The sequence below is a fragment of the Chelonoidis abingdonii genome, chromosome 4, assembly GCF_003597395.2.
Source record: "Chelonoidis abingdonii isolate Lonesome George chromosome 4, CheloAbing_2.0, whole genome shotgun sequence".
NCBI classification, from domain to species: Eukaryota; Metazoa; Chordata; order Testudines; family Testudinidae; genus Chelonoidis; species Chelonoidis abingdonii.
In genome coordinates, this window is record NC_133772.1 from 8,694,296 (window position 1) to 8,716,688 (window position 22,393).

The 22,393-nt window shown below is 44.9% G+C and overlaps 2 protein-coding genes across 17 annotated transcripts in view; both read left to right on the top strand.

Annotated features, from left to right (window-relative positions):
* The window catches only part of DENND2C (DENN domain containing 2C), a 57,306-nt gene extending 51,597 nt beyond the window's left edge, over window positions 1-5,709 (top strand). For 12 of the 15 annotated variants that reach the window (XM_032766597.2, XM_075064804.1, XM_032766598.2 and 9 more), the window contains 4 exons: window positions 2,077-2,182; window positions 2,864-3,103; window positions 3,604-3,690; window positions 4,171-5,709. In XM_032766597.2, the coding sequence (XP_032622488.1) occupies window positions 2,077-2,182; window positions 2,864-3,103; window positions 3,604-3,690; window positions 4,171-4,202 (465 nt within the window). In that variant the 3' untranslated portion in view covers window positions 4,203-5,709. Of the gene's footprint in view, window positions 1-1,641; window positions 2,183-2,863; window positions 3,104-3,603; window positions 3,691-4,170 lie in introns of those variants that run through there. The other 3 variants (XM_075064806.1, XM_075064807.1, XM_075064808.1) reach the window with 2 other exon arrangements.
* A 1,214-nt stretch (window positions 5,710-6,923) lies between these two features.
* BCAS2 (BCAS2 pre-mRNA processing factor) lies at window positions 6,924-15,698 on the top strand. Of its 2 annotated transcripts, XM_032766617.1 has the most exons (7): window positions 6,925-7,054; window positions 7,502-7,594; window positions 7,845-7,915; window positions 11,131-11,292; window positions 13,283-13,333; window positions 14,629-14,709; window positions 15,282-15,698. In XM_032766617.1, the coding sequence occupies exons 1-7, from the start codon at window positions 6,962-6,964 to the stop codon at window positions 15,406-15,408; spliced, it is 678 nt and encodes a 225-aa protein (XP_032622508.1). In that variant the 5' UTR covers window positions 6,925-6,961; the 3' UTR covers window positions 15,409-15,698. The 2 variants fall into 2 exon arrangements, with proteins under 2 accessions (XP_074920911.1, XP_032622508.1); XM_075064810.1 differs by lacking the exon at window positions 11,131-11,292 and having other exon boundaries at window positions 6,924-7,054; window positions 15,282-15,509.
* Window positions 15,699-22,393: the final 6,695 nt, after the last annotated feature.

A 22,393-nucleotide genomic window follows, 5' to 3' on the forward strand; every position in this document is an offset into this window, starting at 1 on the left:
CAGAAGACAGCGGTGGTGATAGATATAGCAGTGCCAAGTGACAGCAACATCAGGAAGAAGGAATATGAGAAGCTGGAGAAGTACCGGGGCCTGAAAGAGGAACTAGAGAGGATGTGGAAAGTGAAGGCCAAAGTGGTCCCTGTGGTGGTAGGAGCACTCGGGGCTGTGACTCCTAAGCTGGGTGAGTGGCTCCAACAGATCCCAGGAACAACAACAGAGCTGTCTGTCCAGAAGAGTGCAGTGCTAGGAACAGCTAAGATACTGCGCAGAACCCTCAAACTCCCAGGCCTCATCCCATAGGGGTGAGAGGGGAATTTTTTTTTTTTATATATGTTATGTATAAAAAACAGATAGTCGACAGAAAAGACAGAACAGGTAGGAGCCCAAGCTACTGATTTCCAGGGTACCAGGGACCTCTTCTATATTTCATTATGGTCATCTCAATTTCTGGACAGGGGTTCTCCAGCTTGAGCCTTCGTTCACTTGGTTTTTTATATATTTGCACATTACATTTTCATTAGCTTTCCTTCAGTCAACACTATTTAACGTTATATATAGCCAGATATACATTTACCCAAACTTTCATAATTTTTTGTTTTCCATTCTGTTATAAATCATTAACAGTACATCAACATTAAACTAACAAAATGTAACCCTTTATTTTCTACCATTCAGCAATTTTCTTCATAGTTTAATATTACAATTAAGTATATATGAATCATGTTAATGAATAATTTAGGATAACCTTTACTTTTTACTTGAGTAGGAAAGTTATGGGGAACAACATAATTGTAATAGCAACGTTATTATCTTTTCCAAACGTGAGTTTTCAGGGGCCTTTTTGCTCATAGTTTAGCATCACACTTTGAATTCAGTAATTTTGCCAGTTGCATTTTGAGGTGCTTTATTCTGTTTAGGGCCTAGATATTTAATCGTTTCCCAATGGCACAATTTTCCTGCCTGTGTTTTGGCCTCTATTCTATTCTGGGCATTTGTTCTCCACAAGGTTTCTATCCTTATTGTCGAGTCAGTTTGTTTCCTAAATTTTTTTTCTGAAAAAACACCACTGCTCACTTGGGATTTTATGCTAGTCTCAAATATTCTCTATTGTTTGAAAAATGCTTTGAGATCCTCAAATGAGAGTTGCTGTATATACGTGTTAAAGTATTGTTTAGTGGGTGTGTAACAATTCCCCAGGTAGAAATAAAGCATTATGTTTGGGACTAGTGGTCATAGTGCATTCTCTTAGCTGTTTGTTAATTTTAGAATGCTGGATGATTTAATATTCCACTTGATTGTAGTTCCTTTTCAGATAATATTACTTCACTAGCACTTCACACTTTAGTGCCATACAAATTTGGCTAAGCATTTTGATACTCCAGGAGGCAACTCTGTATTATCCTCAAAAGAAGGGGAAACTGAGGCAAAGAGGTTTAAGTTACTTTCCTGATCTCAGTTATACTTGGTGCACAGGACAATATTCCCCATTTTTTCTTTGACTTACTCTTATAAAGTCCTACAGAGACTATAAATGTCCTTGTTGAAGCAGTTCCATTTCTAGTGTGGTACTGATATGATCTTATTGCCTTTTTTTCCCAGTTGAGAATTCTCTTTGACTCACTGTTCTACTTTGCATTGCAGCCAGCACATGGAGTCTGATAGACACAGGTATTAAAGGATCAGTGCCTCACCAAGACTGACCTTTTAATTTGCTCTTTCTCCACAATAAATTTTGTTTGGTGTTTTATCATGGGCATGTTCAGAGTCTGGATCTGCATACTGGGTGTGTCAGACGTGAAAGTCTCATTTTGTATCGAGTATTTGTTATATGGGAACTTGAATTTAGCTACTTTAAGTATCTGGTTTAAATGTTTATATTTGCTTGACATGTTTTCATTTCTGCGGCCACAAGGCACAGATTCTTTGCTGTCAATACATGTGGACACTACATAGAGTAACTCCTATATGATCACTTAAACTAGCATGTCACAAGCATCCCTTTCTCTGTTCGACGTGGACAGTCTGTCTTGATGTGAGATGTAATACATGTGCCATAAGAGTCATCTCTTTGTTTAGGTGTCAGACGAGGATGAGATCCTACCTCATAAACTCCAGGCCGCACTTGTACAGATTTTGGAGGAACGAAATGAAATTTTGTCCCAGGAGCAGATTTACGCACAAGGTAATTGTATCAAAGTGTTTGCACTATATGGAAGCCTGAGAGATTTTCTCTGGCTGAGATGAGAGAACCTGCAAATTAAAGATAAATGGTGGAAAATGGCTGGGGCCCGATGTGCGAACAATGTTATTTCCATGTGATCTCACTGAGAGAAGCTTTTCTATTTGGGTGGATTATATAAAAAAAAAAAAAAAAAAAAAAAAAAAAAAAAGCAGAATGAGAAATGCAGTGCCCTAAATCTGCCTGATCCACGTAAGACTGCGCCTGTTCTCTTGATGGTATTTTTGAGTTTGTGTAATCACAGAATCTTAGACTTTAAGGTCAGAAGGGACCAGAGTGCTCTTCATTAAACAGAGATGAGTTTCTGTACTTCAGAGAGTAGTCTGACACACTATGTGCAGAATCCAAGTTTTATACAGTAGCTTTTAAATTTATCTCAAAGCAGTGAATCATTCCAGGCAAGTTCATCAGCAGGTCTGTACTAAGCAATCACTCAAATTAAGTTCTGATATCAATTTGTGTCTGGTGCAATTCTTATGTTACCACCCATCCAATGGTGGTGACCCATCTAGCCCTATTCAGGTAGGATGGCTGTTAGTCTGCTGGGGTTTTAGGAGGAGTGAAAGAGATTCTCCCAGGACACTGCTGCAGTGTGAAATAATGACTTTTGTGTCCTCTTGGTAGGTGATGTAACTCTGAACTCTCTGGTCTCTGAGGCCTTTGTACAGTTCTTTGTGGAGATTGTAGGACATTACTCCTTGCACATGAATGTCACAGAGAAGGGAGAGCGGGTGTTCCAGCGAGAGCCATTCCGAAAGTCCCACACCTCCCGCAATGTGCGCCATTTCCTGGACCTGTTCATGGAAACACAGATGTTTGCAGGATTCATACAGGATCGGGAACTCCGTAAGAGTGGGGTCAAAGGTGAGGCCTGCAATTCCAGCTGCTTCATCTTACTTTTCTGGTGCATAAGTCACTTTTGTATAAAATGAGAAATGTATATATCAAAGTGACCCTGAAAGGATTCTCTTGTATGATTTTAAATCCTTAGAAGCTGATTCAGAAGAGACTGAGAGATCCTAATCATAGTACAGTTCCAAGCTCTGTGCTTGCCATCTGCCCTCTTGGCACTTTGGCTAATGTAATGCAGGAGCTACTGGGCTCTGAAAGGTGCTGATAGCTTTTAACCCTTCTCATTTTCAAACAGAAATGATCTCTACTAAGCCAACATATTTCTCAAGTGGAAAGCAGAATCTCATTTTTGGGCCTGATCCTGTAGATCCTAAGTACATTACGTTGGCAGAACTTTGTGCCTGCAAAATGGGGCTCAAATAGATTATGCTTTTTGTTATCAATGGTGTGGCTTGTTCCATTTCTTTGCAGACTGCAGCTCAAGTGACCTAAATGATATTTTTCTTCCCTAGGCCTGTTTGAGGTCCGTGCCTTGGAGTATTTGGAGACCATTCCGGAGACAGAACCAAGCGGAATGAACAAAATTCTTCGCAGTCTGGGTAAATGTTTGGTTTTGTTGTTGGTCAGGTCAGTTGTTGAGCCTGCATATAAAGGTGTCCACTGAGCAGGTAGAATGTGGCCAAAAGGGGAGCACATTTTCTACCTTGCATAGTCTTTTACTTTTCTCAGGTGCTGCTAATTCCCTAGAATACTCAATGAGCTGCAACTCATTTCTTTACAAATCTATCCCCTGCCAGTGCCACTTGGTACTTCTCAACATGCATGTTGAGAAATCTTTGGCTAAAATGAATGGTGGTAGCCCCATACCTGAAGACACATAAAACAGGGCCAGATGAAGCATTTGGGAACAATCCTGCATTGGCTGAGAATGAACTAAAGAGCCTTAAGTCACGTTCCATCTCAAACTGTGATTCTGTTGGCCAAGATGGTTTACATGGCTTTTAAACTTAAGACATTCTGTTTAACTTCTGATCCTGGAGCCTCTTCAGATTCTAATTTGTCTTTCATTTTCTCTATAGGGAGTAAAATGAAATTTCTTCAAAGGAAGTGAAAACACAGGTGCTGAAACACTGAAGAGGGATGTAGTCATCACTGGGACACAAAGAGGAGTTTTTGCATACAAATGCTGCCGCCTTGTCTGACGCACAATTTGGACATACTTACTGAGATGCAGCTTAGTCCATGGAAACTCAAATACTGGAAGAAAATGGATACACAAAAATTAGTACAATCCATCAACTTCCTATCCCTGATTTCACTGGAGTGTTGTGGAGGCAACTGGAAATGGATGCAGCTGGAGAACTTGATGCTGGAGATGCTAATCACCTCATCCCCACTGACAGGGAATTTAAAAGGGAGCTTTCTCTCTTTGTGAAGCTTCAGACTCCATATTTTTGCTGCTTGGCCTGATGAGCCATTCTTTAGGAAAAGTTTTTTGTTTGGTTAATACCAATTCAGCATTTAAGGACTAAGCTAGTGTAATCATGCGACAGAGCTGTTGGTCATGCTGGGTCCAGGGAATGGGCTATGCAAATACTGGCATACACAGAGGGTTCACAGGGCTGCCTCAGGAGCTGGAAAGATTGCTCTGGCTGCTGTTCAGTTCCCTTTTGCCGTCTCTCCTTCAAGTGCACTGCCATATCCATGGTGTATGGTTTTGATAGCACCTAGCCATATTCTTTGTTGGTGGGTCTGAACTCAGAAATAGCTTTCTCATTCACTTTAATTTGTATTTTCCAGCTGTTTATCACAAAGCTTTACATTTTTGAAAATCTCAGCTTATTTTCTGCTGATTTGTCCTATATTCTGATTTCACACTGCCCACTGCTCCTCACCCTGCACAGACACATGGAATATGCTTGTCCTATACCTTACATACACTTACTGCTATAAGTTTGGTCTGGGTGACTTCCACAAAACAGAACTGCAATTTTTTGTGATAAAATGGCATCTCTGCATAGGTAGCCACATTAATTTTTTAAATGTTGGCATTAAAATCAACTGTTCAACGTTGAATTGGTGCAGCTGACAGGAAAGTATCTCAAGGATGCAGATGCTGAGCCATATATTTTAAAAAAGGTTTTAAAAAACAGATCCTTTCTTCCTCTAAACTTTCTCTCTAGCTGCTTTGCTCCTTTATCATGGAATTAAAAAGTTGGACAAATGAGATTTCTTCCTTTCCTCACCCTATCAAAACACAGCTATTTTAGTTCTCTGCTGTTGAGAAATGCGGATTCCTCAGCATCTGTTGTGGGGGAAGAATACAGATACAGTGGGTGACAGTAATTCAATCCCATGATGGTTTGAACAGTTTACAGTAGCTGCCTGGGTTTGTATTTTATATATTTATGCTAGTTATTTATACAAAGTGATTAATACTATTGCCCTATTATGTTTTAGTCAATTAATAAAACCATTCTCTAGGCCTTTGTGGGCCACTGCCTGCAGCTCAAGGTTGGTTTCTGATGGAGTTCTATCCCATAAAATGTTGTTTACATGTAACTGAAACAGTCTGACTGAATGCTAAATATGTGTAATACAGCGACTCCAACAGTGAAGTGAAAAGTCTTCTCTGGTGTGTCAACTTAAGGGCTTTGAGAAAATACCGGCTCTGGGTGGAGGAGCTGGCACATGGAATTCATGAACTAGTCTGACATAGCAGAGATCAATTCCTGATACAGGCTTATAAACAGAATGAGCTGGCGTTCTTCAGAAGTTTGTCTACATCTGAAAACAGCTGCCTCATAAGTCGGCTGTAGGTTAGAGTCTTTTTCTTTGTCTCCTCGACAAGAAGCCAGAATCTAAGGTAAGTTAATGATGTGCATGGCTGAATAGTAGAGGTTCCTATAGAGTCTGGGAGCTGGAGTTCAGAGCTGACGTGGAGGTTTCAAGCATCTCTCATCTCTGGCTGATATTTGTTTTGACAAGAAATTTTAGATGTTAACTCACTTACCTTTTTTTTAAAACAGAATTGGAAAATCTTTTGGTTAGGTTGGAACTAGTTATCTGACAAGCTCATTTTTATTAAATCTAAGCTAAAGTGTTCAGGTCCAACCTGTGACAATACTTAACACATTAAAACAACTGCCTTTGGGGCCTATGTTGACTTGTTACTGTGGCCTTTTGGGTAATGGTGAGCCTGGTGTAAACTCAGCATTCTGGAGCTATAGCAGGGAGGCTTGTTCTAAATGGAGGCTGCAGCCACCTGCATCTTGACAGTCATCCTGCCACCTCCTCAGGTCAGCGTGATGGGGGTGGGTAAAAGGAGGGTGATGGCTGCACACAGGGACTCATGTCCCTTTAGAAACTTTGTGAATGTGGCCTTCCACCCAGCTGCCTTGCGTGGCTACACCCTTCAGAGGGGGGGCAAGCAGGGCTCCTTCAGGCCAAGCCTGATACCACCAGTGGAGCCCTGATAAACCAGCCTCGTGCAGCTAGTGCCAGGTAGTTGGTACGTCGCTCCCGCGGCGCGTGGGCGGTGAGCACGGGGCCACCCTGCTGTCCGCAGCCTCTTGCTGCGGTACGGCCGGCAACAGCCCTTACATGGGCCGGGCTAGGGCAGCAACACCCCCCACTGCCCCAGGGGCACCGCCTCAAGTCCCGTCCTCTGAGGAGACGCCACGTGTGAGGGGCGTGGCCACCCGGGAAGTGGCGGGACGAGCCGCTCCAGGTTGCGCGTGCGCGTTGGGCAGCTACGGAGCTCGTGTCTCTGCGCTTGCGCACCCAGGGCAAGGGGCCGGCGCAGGCGCGCTGAGGGCAGTGGCGTGGGGCTAGGACGCGGGCGCAGGGAGTCGCGCGGCCAGTGCTGCCATGTCGGGGCCGGGGCTGGTGGCCGGGGAGGTCGCCGTGGATGCGTTGCCCTACTTCGACCAGGGCTACGAGGCGCCAGGCGTACGGGAGGCGGTGAGTGCTGGCCCCGCCCCCTGGGGGTAATAGGCGCCTGTATAAGAAAAAGACCTGAAATCGGGAACTGTCCCTATAAAGCCGGGACATCCTGGCCGCTCCCGGTCGGGCTCTGAGGCCCTAGCGCGGGGCAGGCGTCTCCGCTTACCCAGCGGGGCGGGCAGGACCCAGCAGCGGTGATACAGGCGAGGGACCAGCGGGGCGTGGCGACAAAGGGACATAACCAGAACGGGGCACAGCTGTGGGGACAGAGAAGTGATGGGGACCCAGCGGCAGAGGGCGCAGGCGCCTGCGGCTCGGTCTGATTCGCACTTAGCAAAGAGAAATCCTGGACATTTCTTTACGTTTCAAAAATCCCCACGGACAGAAATCGGAGGACCACCAAAGAGCTCATGTGCAGGAAAACCCAGTATGCTGACCCTGCTCCACTCTGTGCTCTCTCTCCAGGCTGCTGCCCTGGTGGAGGAGGAGACACGACGCTACCGGCCCACTAAGAATTACCTCAGCTACCTGCCCACGCCTGACTACAGCGCCTTTGAGGTGAGTCAGGGAGATGCCGTGGGCGGCCAGAGCCAGACCCTGAAGTCTCCTGGTTACAGACTCCTGCTAGGAGGCTGTTGCAGCACAACGCCAGCTGTGCCCTCACTGTGAGGCTGGGGCGTAAAGAGAACTGCCACCCTCAGTCACTGCGTGGCAGGCTCCAGTCTCTCTTGCCCTTGAGGGTGGGAGCACTCTGGGACTCTCCTTCCCCGTACTTGGCTGTGGGTAACTGTCTGTTCTGCACCAACAGACTGAAATTATGCGGAATGAGTTTGAGCGCCTGGCAGCCCGGCAACCCATAGAGCTCCTCAGCATGAAAAGGTGAGTGAGAGTCTGCACAAATGACTTCTATGAGCCAAGTGGGCAAGGCCTGGTCTCGATGGGATCGTTCCAGACCCTGGCAGGCCTGCTCCTGCTGACGGATGCTGTGTAGTGCACGATTCTTAGGCCAGGTCTACAGTACAGACCCATATTGGTATAACTAAGTCTCTCAGGTCAGTGGTATGAAAAATCCACACCCATAAGCGACATAGTTATACCTACCTAACCCCCTGTGTTGACAGCGTCAAGTCAACCGGAGAGATTCTCCTATTGATACAGCTACCGCCTTTTGGGGAGATGGGTTAACCAGGGGAAAAGCTCTCCTGTTGGCATCTTCACTTAAGTGCTACAACGGCGTGGCTGTATCGGTGCAGCTGCACCAAAGCAGCATTTTAAGTGCAGATCTGCCTTTACTTGTGCAGCTGCTTTTAACAATGTTTTGTTTTGTTGTTGAAAATGTTGCAGCTTTAATTAGGGCTACTACTTTTCTTGAAAACACATAGTCACCTTTTCTAACAGGAAGGACAGAGAAGCCAAAATCACATCTTTTTTTAGATGATGCAGCCATGGAGCCTTAGACTTCTTGGCAAGTTCAAATAGCGTCAACCCCTCTTTATTGGAAACTCAGGATTGCCACAGTGGAGAGATGTCCAGCCGAGACACACAGTGGGCTGACCACCCTTAAATTTCGGCAGATAACCTTTTCCATTGTGTAAATATACTGACAATTTGAAATGGGAAGCTACTATTTTATTTCTAGCAGTAACATGCTGTATTTCACTCATTACATTTATTTTGACAAGTAGTTGCATGATGTGTTGTTTCTAACTAAATAAAAGTGGGCTACAAGACTCCTTCCTGTATTTTCTCTGTCTTGATGACTGGTTCTGAGCATTACTCTTTGGACTCTAGTCGCTGGTAAACAGTCGGTAACACAGACTCAGCAACGACTAGGCATGTGGTAACTTTTCTAGGCCTTAGAATCCCCTTTCCATCTTCATCTAATATGATCATGATGTGAAGTTCTTGCTTTATAGAAAGTCTGTTTCAAATGTAATAATACTATTGGGCAGCAGTTTTCAAACTTTAGCAACCTAAGGACCCCATTTTTATTTTAAAATGTTTGCGGACCGCCAGACTCCCTGCTCAGCTCCAGACCCCACCCCCATTCTAGCCCTTCCCCACTCTACCCCTTCCCCCAAGGCCCCACCCCGCTTCTTCCAGCCCCACTCCTCTCCCTCCCTCCCAGCGCCTCCTGCACCTAGAATCATAGAATATCAGGGTTGGAAGGAACCTCAGGAAGTATCTAGTCCAACTCCCTGCTCAAAGCAGGGCCAATCCCCAACTAAATCATCCCAGCCAGGACTTGTTAAGCCTGACCTTAAAAGCCTCTAACGAAGGAGATTTCACCACCCTCCTGTTGAAAAAGTTTTTCCTAATATCCAACCCAGACCTCCCCCACTGCAACTTGAAACCATTACTCCTTGTTCTGTCATCAGCTACAAATGAGAACAGTCTAGATCCATCCTCTTTGGGGAACAGCTGTTCCGCAGAGACTGCAGGGCTGGCCTTAGGGAAAATGGCACCTTGGGCGAACTTGCATTTTGGTGCTCCAGCCCCCGTGGGCATGGCGTGCCCCCCATTGCCCCTGGCCCCCATGGGCTCCCCACCCAACCTTTATCCTCCCACACTGTGTCCCTTTTCCCCTAATTCCTGTGCTCCTAATCCTGAATCCCCTTCACTCCTACTGTTGCACTTCCCTCTTGTGCCCCTAACCCTGCACTGTGCCCCCTTCACCCCAACCCCTGTACTCCCCTCCTGTGCCCCTAATCCTCCTGCACACCCATCACTCCTGTCCCTTGCACCTGGGGGGAGTGTGTGTGTGCCTGAGTGAATGTTGAACGCGCTCTCTTTAAGAAAGCTCTCAGGGTCAGGTGCCTGAAAGCTTGTTCAGACACCAGCAGCTGCTGTGGGACCCAGAAAGGCAGCAGAGCACAGAGATTCCCCCTGTCTCATCACCCCAGCTCAGTGGAGACACCGTGTATATGGGTGGAAGGGAGGGTAACACGCCACTATCAGCCTCCCCCTGCACAGCAGATAGGAGGATGCTCCCAGTACAGAGTGGCCACGGGCTCGGGGGGAGGGGGAGGAACAGGAGCAGCTGCACATGGCAGTGGAGCAGGGGGAAGGAGGGGCACTCTTGCTCTGGAGAAGTCACATGGCTTGGCTTTTTTGTCCAACTGCCACCCTGCAGCTTTGGTCCCCCCCATCCAGGCGCTGCTGCTCCACCTGCTGCCGCCTGCAGCCAGGCTGGCTCTCTGCAGGTCAGGTAGGATTCAGGCAAACCCTGCACATGGTGCCCCTTTGGCAGGCCACCTGGGCCACCACCCATACTGCCTACCTGGTGTTGTGCAAAAGGTGCTGGGAGGGAGGGGGAGGAGTTGATCAGCAGGGTCCATGGACCCCAGTTTGAGAGAAACTGCTATAGGGTTTATTTAAAACGCGCACCTGTGGCTTTCAAAATAATAAAAGGGTGACATTTAGGGTCTACATTATTAGTGCAAAAATGGTCAGTGCTCAGCAGCAGCTTCTTGATAATGATCTTTCCCTGCTGGAAAAAGTGTTTCCATAGGTTTACTGCAATTAAACACCTGTAGCTGGCCTAGGTTTGGGCTGCAAAATTGCTGTGTAGCCGTTTGGGCTCAGGCTGGAGCCCTGGCTCTGGGACCCTTCCCCCCTCGCAGGGTCTCAGAGCGCTGGCTCCAATCCAAGCCCAGTGTCTGTACCCCAATTTTACAGCCACATAGCATGAGTCAGATGACATAGCCAGCCATGGGAGTTTAATTGCAATGTAGATATACCCTGTGATTTTAGGAGCTGCCTGCGTCTGTTCACTGAGAAATGTTGCTGTAGAAAATTACAAAATCTCAGCAAAGAAGACTGACAAGAAGTAGAAATTAGGTATTTAGTGATGTGCCTGTGGTTCTCAGCCAGCGACATTTGAAATCATAATAATTGAGCAAATAAAAGTTGTTCTGTATCCAGAGTGTATTAATGACTAGTTCTGAGCTGATGGCTTTCTCTGCATTAGGTTTGACACTAGGTCAGTGTTTGTGCCTCTGAGCAAAATTGGTTCTAGAAGGTCTAAATGGAATGACCTTAATTGTAGTTGAGATGTGTGTAGAGACAAATTTTTCTGGTTGGCTTTATTTCAGGTATGAACTGCCTGCTCCATCCTCTGGTCAGAAGAATGATATCACAGCATGGCAAGAATGTGTTAATAACTCAATGGCTCAGCTGGAGCATCAGGCTGTTCGGATTGAGAATCTAGAGTTAATGTCTCAGCATGGCTGCAATGCTTGGAAAGTGTATAACGAGTAAGCAGTCCCTTCTTCTGAAAATATTGGACAAAAGTGGTGTCAGTTTTCAGTTCTCAGGTGTTTTCCATACAACTTCTTCAGAATAATCACCGAATTCTATTGAAATGTCTCTCACAACTTCAGAACCTGTCCTGGAACCACGGTAGAGTTCATCTGATCAGGCTGTATGCTGCTGATGATGGAAGGGAACTCTCCCCACCCTTCCTATTGAGACCACATAAGTGGTTGCATAGCCTGCTGCAGTAGCCCTGCTACTGCCACAACCCTCTCTGTGCTGGAGAATGATCCAGTGGAGCCATGCACCTAACATTCACATCCCATATTCCAGCCTCTCGCACTGCTCCAGATACAGTGGGGCCCAGGGAACCCAACAGAAGACAGCTGCAGCGTGTGCTGGTTTTGTGTCCATCTGTTCAGGGTCCTGAGATCTTGCTCCTCCCTTTCTGGAGAAGAATTTTAGTTTTACTAGATGGCAGATTGGAGGAGGGGGACAGGGTTTTAGCCCTTACAATGAAATCTGTCTTAAGTGACTATCAAAGGAAGCAGCCAGAATATGCTTTCCTCAGTGGTTCTCAAACTAATTTGTGAGCCCTTCCTGGGTGGTTTGCAGAATGGAGTATGTTAAAACATAGGCAGAGGCAGAATTGAAGCATTTGCAGAGATGTCTGAGAGAAGCTCTGAGTTCTACAGAATGAATGAGGTTGGAGAATTCCTGGTAGATGTTTGTGTCCTTAACTGAAGTGTAAGGTGGGAAACTGAAGCATGAGTCCACCCAATTTATGCTTAGTCAGGTTTTGTATTTGATTCTATCTGGAAATGTACAAATATTGTCACTTACAGTTTCTGATCATATTTATGTGACAGATGACAAACAGATAAAAAGGAACAGGTAGGGTCCCAAGTTACTGAGTTCCAGGAGACCAGGAAGCTCTTCTCCACTTGATGGTCATCTCAATCTCTGGAAGATACTCTCCAACTTCAGTTTTTGTTCACTTTGTATTTTTTTTTTAATTTTCAACATCACATATGCATTAGCTTTCTTCCAATCAACATTAAGCACTGTGTCTTACATAACACATAAGTACACGTGCACAAACTTCAATGTATATAACTTATGTTGTCCACATTATCTTCGTGTCACCTTACTCCTGCTTTTCCCAATCCGGGGACTTTTTAGCATGACGTTTTGTGTATTTTATGGTACGGATTAACTTTCTCTTGTCTGTGTCCTCCAACACAATACATTCTGTGAACAAAATAAAATGTCCTGTCAGCTGTGAACATCATTTAAGCAAGTCTTCCTAAGAGAGAAATTGGCAAGACTCATGTCAAGCAAAGACTAGGCCAAAGCCTTAGCATAAGTATTACACTGGTCTATCCAGCTCATTCTCTATACGTGGTCATAAACTATTGACATTAAACTAACAAAACGTAAACTTTTTTTTGACATTCAGCAATTTTTCATCTTTGGATATTATAGTTCAATATGTGTGTGTCCTAAATTTTTCATTAACCTTTATTTTTCTTATTTGAGTAGGAAAATTATAGGGAATAATGTGCCCCAATTTGAAGCATATTCTTATCTTTTCAAATGCAAGGGATTTTTTGCTCAAAGTTTAGCATCACGCTTGTAAACCAATAAAAAGCCTTGTCAGTAATTTTGCCTGTTGCATTTTGAGGTGCATTTTTCAGCTTAGGGCCTAGGTGTTTAATTGTTCCCCAGCAGCAGGTCAACCCAAATCATGCAGGTTTACTGTAAAATGATTGTATAAGATACAGTGTGCCTCTTCATGGTGAGGTACAAATATCGGACATCTTGGCCTGGGTGGGGAGTATGACCATCATGTTGTTTATGTCATTTTGGAGAAATAAATGACACACCAATCTTTGTTTTTCCTTGCTTCCCTCTATTGGTCATATAGCGCTGAGTGAGCTGATAAATTCCATGTGTTCTCCTGTTTTTACACTTTTCATCTTTGTTTATTAGACACCTGGTTCATATGATCGAACAAGCTCAGAAAGAACTACAGAAATTGAGGTAAGTGTTGCTCTTTCTCATCCTTGTGTTCAAACTTGGAAGGAACTCTAAAGGGAATTCCCCAATAACAGGTATAGAAAGGCCTCCACTCATCCCTAGGCTGCTGCCAGGGTTGTAGAGAAGAGGACCTGGTCATATTTCTTTTGGTTTTGTGCTGAAGCAGCAGGTGGTGAATTAGTCCATCGTTTTTGGACAAACTCACTACAATTCTCCTGTTTCCAGTCCATACAAACTCTTTTTTCCTGGACCCCTACCCAGCAGTAGTAGGATCCTCCTTGAAGAACAGCTACTGGTAATGGGTTCTGACTGCTTGGAGTTATTTTTGTCCAGAGGATTCCAGTAGTCTTGGCAGGTCTGTGTGGTGGCTAGTGTGACGTTTGGCTTGTTGATTGCTTTGATCAGGGCCACAGCCTTGAATAGACAGCAAATGCAAATTGGTCACCAGTGGAGAGTGTAGGGAACAGGGGTGATCTTATCATTACAGCTCATCCTGCTGAGATGGACTGGTGCATTCTATACAAGCAGGAGCGTTTTCATTGATTTTTACCTTCAGACTCAGATATAGCAAATTACAGTAGTCCAGTCTGAAGGTGACAATCTCATGAAACACTGTGTGGATCCTTGTCAAGAGGGAAGGGCGACATTGCCTTGCAAGCCATTTCTCACCACTGCCTGTTTTTCTTGAGCAATTTAGGATTAGTTTCTGAGATACAGTGAGTGTGGGAATCAGGGGTGATAGGGCTCTTTGCTGGAGTTTGGGAAGTGTTTGAGAACAAACTTGGATATGCAGTCTGGGTGTTGAGACTTGACAAAAGCAAGAATCTCATCAGTGTTCTAATTTTATTTGATGCAAAATCTAAATGGTCTCTGTGTATCCAGTTGTTCCTAGCTTCTGTCTGGAGCCGCTTCCATCCAAAAGTATCATTGTTGGCTTCATGAGAATGGTGTAGTTTAGTTTAAGCATCCTGATTTTTCTCAGGGTGGACAAAACAGAACTCTGAGCTAAGGCACTTCAGCACTCTGCTTTTCCTGCCCTGCTAGCATATTTGAGTTTCATTTTACAGAATTTTATGTCCACAGTCTGCATTCTCTTTAGACTTAGTTTTAGTTTATATGCACGCCTGTGACTGAGCTTCATGCTTCTGGTACTGTGCATTTGGGTATCCAGGATCCTTTCCAGTAGCTGAGTAAGGGAGTTGGGCTGCATTTCAAGCACAATAGCAAATGTTAAACTTCCAGGGTAGCAGAAAAAGTGAATGCAATTGTATGGTTAAACAAGTAACATTTTCTCCCAGGAAAAACATTCAAGATCTCAACTGGCAGCGAAAGAACATGCAGCTCACAGCTGGGTCTAAGCTACGAGAGATGGAGTCAACGTAAGTGGCTAAAATCTCCTTCTGTTAATCTAATTCTTCCCCAGATACACATTCTGCATGATTTTTTTTCTCCCTTGGAGAGGATAGCCTCTGACAGGCTTTTGGTGACCCAGTTAGATGCCTTCACAGGATTGGCATCACCTTGCATATCTTTTATCAGGTAACACTAGCTGCAGGTAATAGTTGGTTAACTGGGTAATTCAAGTGTGGCTGCTTGAAGCAGTGACTGAATGGGGAGGGCAGAGGATACATTAGCAATTTGAAATCACATACACAACTTACTTCATTTCTAAAACTCTTAGTTTTCTAACTGTCAGGAATCTGAATGCATCAGGTTTTGCACATTGTGGTTTAACATCAAGTAAATAGAATGAAAGTTCCATCACTTAGTCTGTTTAAATTGGTCATATGTAGTGGCTGAAGTTTATCAGATATTGAGAAACTACTTCCTTTTTTGTATCTAATGGATTGATCCAAAGGTGCAGCTACCTTCCTTTATTATAGAAACAGTTATTGCTCTGAACAGGTTTAATTAGTATTTAAACTCGGGGTTTTTATATGTTCTTTTCCAGGTGGGTGTCTCTGGTCAGTAAAAACTATGAGATTGAGCGAACGATTGTGCAACTAGAAAATGAAATCTTACAAATTAAACAGCAGCATGGGGAGGCCAACAAGGAGAACATCGAGCAAGACTTCTGAGGTCTGACCCCTACCATTCATCGCAGCACATCTGCAACTTTTTTTTTGTGTGGAGAGGCCACGTGTCCTTAGGCTCTCTAATATCTGCATGCGTAATGAGATGGAAAACCATCATCAGTGCTCAGTTTCTTGTTTTAAAGACTAGGAGGAGGTAGAGCAGATTCAGGGAAATCCTGCTCCATAGACTGAATGCACAAGGATTTCATGTGTGAATGAGTGGTTCTTGGACAGAACCATATCTAATTGTTTTTGTATTTCTTATACCTGAAATAAACATTTTTCTAACTTTCTTTGTCTTCTGATAGCTGTAAACATCTGAGCATTGTCAGATACTAAACCTCATGCAGGTACCTGAAGCTTGTATGCATGTTTCATTTCATAAGAGTCATTAGAGGGCATTATATCATCAAGGCCATAGATGGAACAAGTTCTTTCTTGGGGCAAGGTTTTGAATTTATTGATGAAAGTGGATTCATTGCTCTGGTTACTACCTCCGTTACCTTTAGAAGGAGCTTTTGCTGGTCTTTGCAAAAGCTGCTGTTTGCATTTCCTGGCACTTTGGCTTGTCTGGCAGATCCAGGGTTTGCTGCTTTGATCTCATTCTTTCTCTTGTTTAGGCCATCTACCTTTTTCAGTGTATAAGGCACCTGTCCATAGTTCTAGCTGCAGTTTTTAAATTATGCCATAGGTTTTGCTGCAACTACCCAAAGGGCAAAATGCTGTCCAGCATTTTTCAACCACATACGACATCATGGCACAGAAGGAAGAAACAACCCTGACTAGTTACAGTGCAAGAAAAGTTAACATTAATAGTTTAGTGCAAGTCACTAGGCTGTTCTGTAAGAGTAACTGTAGCTTGTACTTAATCCAAAGGAATGAATGAATGGCCGTATTCTAATAGCAAGTGTGCATCACAGATTCAAACTGAATAGATTTTCCTTAGTAATAAACAGGATGCAATTATGTGTAAAGCAAAAAGGGAAATATATTTGCTTCTTAACACTATAGTTAAAGCTTTCTAAAGAGATTAAAATTCTTGCCTTATTTATATTTGTATTATCCACAGACTCCAGCATAACGGCTGCATCTTTGTTTGCCATGTGGATGATGATGTCAAATATAGCTGTCAGAATATTGCTTTCCTGCTGGAAGCCTGGGGTGACTTTTCTCCTACTGGCAGCCTGACCTTCCCTCCTGCTGGTAGCCTAGTGTGGTTCCCTGCTGCCCTCATCCCTTGCTGCTGTGAATTGCCTCTTAATCTGCATGTCATCCCTTTTCAAAATATGAACAAAAAATCCAGCTACAGTGGATTAATATGAAATATCCATGTTGTTAGCTTCTTAAACCAAGATTTGAAATTAACAAGGTGCTCTGCTCTTTTTGAGTCAATTTATGTGACAGAGGAAAATTTTATATGAGATCACTGGCTAAGTTGCCAAAGGTAGCTTCCCTTCCCTCATTGGGATAGATACCCATCCCTTTACCAGTTTTAAAATACAGAATTCACTGCCTCAAACCACTCTAATGCAGTCATTTCTACAACTGATTCTTTGCTTTTTACTCAAACCCAAGTATTTGCTATGCTTGTTCCTTGGTTTCTGTTTCAGAACTAGCACTCTTGAAATTTTATGAAGAGAGTGTCTTACATTAATCACAGTTTGTCCCAGGCACTCTAGGATATAATGAAATGATCAGACCTTATACCAAAGTTCTATGCTTCTGCTACAAAATATAACTGAAGTTTCAGGTACTGTGATGCTGTTCCTTCCTTTTTGTCCTGATAGCCACACACACTATCATTGCATATGTGTTATTACAAGTAAGTCCTTTTCTTTCCAGGCATTTTAAAATTTGGCTTTCACGGTGGTATTTTGAATGCCAGAGATCTGCTTTTGTATGGCAACTACTGCTGAAAATTACTTGTATTGCAGCGGTGCCTTGGAGCCCCACCCCGAAGGGCATAAAGGGTGAAGTAGGACCAGCCATCCCTCACTTCCTTTGCTAATACAGAATCCAGGAGTTACCAGACTCCTTAGTAATGGGAAAGGAGGCTGAATTATGGATTACATATTGACAATGCATCTTGAAGAACCTCAGTTGTTACAGAGTAGGTATCCTTTTTTCCATATCGGTGACTAACAAACAGGGACTTGATGTGGAGGAGGTGAGTGCTCAGAAGCTACAAAACTGGTGATTGTAAGACAGGTTTGCCAAAATGGGCATCCAACTGGAAAGCTTCAGTGAGAGAATAGTGTTTTGTAAATGCATGTACTGATCCCCAAGTAGGTGCCCTACAGATTTCAAAGATGGAAACACCTTTCAAGGAAACCACAGATGCTGCCTGCACCCGAGTTAAATGGGCTCTGCCCTGACTTGGTGGGTGGGTTTCTAAACTAGCTAGTGTTGAGATTCCCTCTGAGACCTTTCCATGTGGCTTATCCAGAACACCTGGCCCAGTTCTGGAAGAAGATTTCATCCAGTTCTCTAGTATCCAAAACCTCAGTTCAGCTCCAGCTCATCATTCAGGTTACTTTATTACAGGCCTGCACAACATGTGGCCCGGGGGCCACATGCTGCCCACGTGGGCTCACTGTGTGGCCCATGAGGGGTGAGTAGGCAACCAGTGGGTGAGGGAGAGGGGCTGAAGAGGTGGGTGGACAGTGTCGGGGGGTGATGAGGCAAGCTGGGAGGGTGGGGGGGTGAGGAGGCGAGCAGGCTTGTGGCGGGGGCGCGGCAGGTGTGCCTGCGCGGGGGTAGGGGGTGAGGAGGTGGGGGTGTCTTGTCCGTGGGCAGTATTGGAGGGTGAGTAGGGGAGTGGTCGAGTTTGGGGGCTTGAGAGGCGAGCGAGAAGTGAGTGGCTGACCTGTTCTGCTGATCTGGTCTGGCTCCCATCCTCTCTCCAAGGGTTGCAGCTGTCTGGAGGTGCCTGCCTTCCATGCCTCCCTCAATCACACCTCGTTCATTCAACAGGGCAATTGATTACAAAGTTGGGAGAAGATCTTATTCTACTTCTAGCAAAAAGACATTTTTCTTTTACCTTAATTATACTACCTTAGGGGCCTGCTATAAAATGTTACCAAGGTTCAATACTGCTGTTTCGGTGGGGCAGCGCTGGGGAAGGAGAGTTTGTTTCTGCGGGGCAGGCAGTGCTGGGGGGGAGTATTTCAGGGGAGCTGGCTGGTGCTGGGGGGGGGTGTTGTGTTTTGGGGGGGCTTGGTGGCACTGGGGGGTGGGACAGCGGAGCCAGAGGGGTTCGACCCTCACTGTTTTCTTTGGAGTGATATGGCCCTCGCTGCTTTACGAGTTGTGCAGGCCTGCTTTATTAGGTACTTAATAGCTTTTTGCCCAGGCTGGCCAGACGAAGGTGCTGGGAGTTTAGGTACAGGATGAGCCATAATCCCAATTCATGTGTCACATTACACAGTTTATATACATCTTTCCTAGCTACTTATAGCTATACTTTTTGCATGTGAGAACCAATCTGCAAAGTGATTGGTCAAGGTAAACTTATCAGTTCATTGTGTTTCTGCCTACTTGGTTTACTATAAACACTCCTACAATAGTTAAGTTTCATTAATTTCTCTCCCCATACTTACTGTAAAAGTTCACAATAGCTAATGGTGTCAGCAATTACTTGTTTGGGCTTGTTCTGCGGCAACTTGTTTGGGCTTGTCTTAACTTGGGCTACTCATGTCAGCTAAATTAGCCCTACAGCAAGCTCGTAACATAGTAATCCAATCAGAGACCCATTTTGAAAGCCTTTGGGATGATGTAGCTTGACCCTTAACCCTATCTGCAGTAGCAAAAGCAATACAAGGTAAGTGGAGAGAGTTCTGAGTACATCTAAGGTATGAAGCCTAGCCTAGCCTCCCCTTGTTCAGTATGTGATTTTAGGAAAGAACACAGGTAAGGTGGGCCATCTGGTTTAGATGAAGTCAGAGATCACATTAGGTAAAAACTCTTGTTGGGGTCCTGTGGAAGACAGTGTATGGTGGGTCTGCCATAAGTGCCTGCATCTTCCCTAACATTTGGGCTGATAGCCTTTTTAGTGGCAATCACTAACTCTATTAAAAGGAAATCTAGTGAGCATGATGCCAAGCACTCAGAGGGAACCTATCAAGCTTGCTGAAACCACATAGAGATCTCAGGCAGGAGGGGGATTCTAGGACTGGAAGATACACATGAACTAGTCCTCCACCTACTGTTAGTCTTGTGAAGTCTTTTCTGCTTTGAATTAGAATGTTGAAAATATCAGCAGAGCAGCTTCTTTCCACTGTGGTTAACCAGCCAGCATCCATGCTGAGATACTGAGGGGATGGGTGTGGATGAAAAATCTGTTTTGGGAACGTGTCAGGAATCAGAGCTAGTGTTACTGGTGTGTGTTAGTTAATGAATGTTGTTTGGAACAAGCAGTATAGCTCCATTATGCTTTGTAATTGCTTCTTCTAAACAATGTCTGCATGGTGATATGAAGACAGAACTGCATTTTGTCTAATTTTGTATGTCTTATGGTTTAATTTTCTGTCTTCTGTATTATATTAATGTGCAGCAGAAAGATTTTATGTACTGAAATGACTATATATTTTATTTAAAAGTGAACAGCAAAGCAACCTGTCACCAAAGCCTGTTCACAATATGAATATTTATGAAGCCTCAGACTGCTGGCAAGGGGGCCAGTACAACCACACCCATTTTTAGGTAGTTATGAAAAACTTTATCTGAACCAGTCAGCAGGGAAAACAAAAGTCTGACAGCTGATGGAGAACATGAAACACTTGGTGGGGTATGTGAAAACTGATACAAGCAGGAAGGAACTGAGTAGTAAGCTACAGTGTTGGTCCTAAATTTAACAGTTTTGATTTATTCTAGACTAATTTTTAAGTCTTATCACTTGGATTAGTGATGAGGGACGATAACCCACTATTTCAATGCTGTACTCATCCAGTAAATTATTTTTATAACTCAGATAGTAATCTTAAAAGCAAGTCTGTTGCTTATTCTTAACCAATTAGTATTTATTCATTCATCACAGACAATAGAGGTTGTCAGTAACTGTTAACAGTATTTTAATCAAATGAGCAAATAAACTAGGCGTATAACAAAATACAGCTTGAGACAGGAAAAAGACAATTATGGTTTATTTGACAAATTATTAACAATAAAACCCAAATGAAAAATTATGTTGTAATCTATGAACAGGTAATGTCTTAGATGAGGTAATTTATAAGAAATAAGGAGCTGGTCAAATTGACCCATGGTAATTCACACTATTTATCATTCTTTTAGGTTTCAGCCCAATATGTGGGAGAGATGAATAAGTATGAGAAACTGCTTAAGAGGAAGTGTTGTTTTTCTATTCCCTGCCAAGTTGATCTGGGCTCATAAGATAGACAAACCACTATATGACTTGGCCTGTAGTTAGCCCCCAAACTTGCTCACTTTGTAACTGAAAGACCCAAATAGAATGACCTTACCTATAATTTTAAAAAAGTGAACAAGAGGCAACTTTTAAATTTGACCACTCTTCTCAACTGCTGGTTCATGATGCAGGGGTCAAGCTCTTCTCTTTTTGGTCACTGCGTGGTCTGGGGTTTGGCTTCAGCTCATTTTTTCAAAATCCTTTTTGGACTTTACGTAAGCACTATCTCCCACATGTTGATTCAACCTCAAATATAGAACCAAATCCTGTTCATAAAGGCGCAGCCTCCATTAACCAAAATGAAATGCTAAATGTGTAGCCACTTTTTTTTAAAACAGAACATTCAGCTTCACTTCTGAAAACAATGGTGCATATAAATTCATTCCAATAATTCCTGTGATATCTTTACATTAATTTTTACATATGTATTTTTTTAAACATCCTATCACAAGTGAGCAGGAGCGTTTGAACTCTCAAAACCCCAGCACCACCTGCTTCCCGCTCAGCTATTGTAGCAACTAGTATGGATTTGTCATGCTGTTATGAACTATATGGGCCACCATGGGCAGGGCAACATGAATTGCCTGGCCAGTAGGTGACCCACAATGTGTAAGATGACGGTGGGATGCTGGGCATTGGTCTTGGTTTCTGTGCGTGGTGCAGGGCCTGCCCCGGCCTCGCTCGGTGCCTTGGTGCTGTGACAAGTGGGGTCCAGTGGTCTTGGACAGTGAAACCAAATGTAACTGTGCCCCTGGACAGGCCCAGCTGCTGGCAGGCTGCGTGGGCAGTCCAGTCTGGGCACTACCCCTCTCCTGGCTGGACCCTGCCCCTGGCGTTGCTGAAGGGGGCGGGAAAACCCGCCTCCTGTGGGCCACGAGGGGGCAGTGCCACTGTCCATCACGTTCTCTGCGATGGCAGTTGGCTGCCATGGCCAGGCAGCCCACTTCCACCCGGGGAAGCTGATTGGCTGCAGCCCCTAAGGGAGCCTTTGGCTCAGCCAGTCGGGCGTCGAGCTGAAGAGTGGAGCCTGGAAGAGGAAAGGAAGCCCCGCCCCTGACTGTCCCGCCCTTCTCCGTGCCCCGCCGTTGACGCTGCGCCGAAGAGCGAAGCCGCTCCACGACGCCTCCCTGCTCCAGCCAGGGAGCAACACTATGCGCACGCGCCGCCGCTCCCCTGGGCCATGCCATACGCGCTCCCCCCGAAGTCGCGTGCACGCTGGGCAGGCCGTGCGCGTTCCCTTGAAGCAGCGTGTCGGCGGCGCGCTCCACGCTGCCGGCAGTCTATAGCAGCTGCGTGCCGGGTGCGCGCCTCGCCTGGGCCCGTGCCCAGCCCCTGCGCCGCTTGCCGCGTACCTACCGGGCACGAGCACGCAGCGTGTGCGGGAGCCCGGTGACGCGGGTCGTGCGGACGCAGGCGCGGAGCTGTGCGTGCGGGGAGCGGGGAGTCGGGTTCAAAGGAGGAAACATGGCGGAAAACAAAGGAGGTGGTGGGGAGGGGGCCGCGGAGCCCGGCCCGGACGGCGGTGGCCAGGAGCCCGCGGCCACGTCCCCCTCCGGCTCCGCCCCG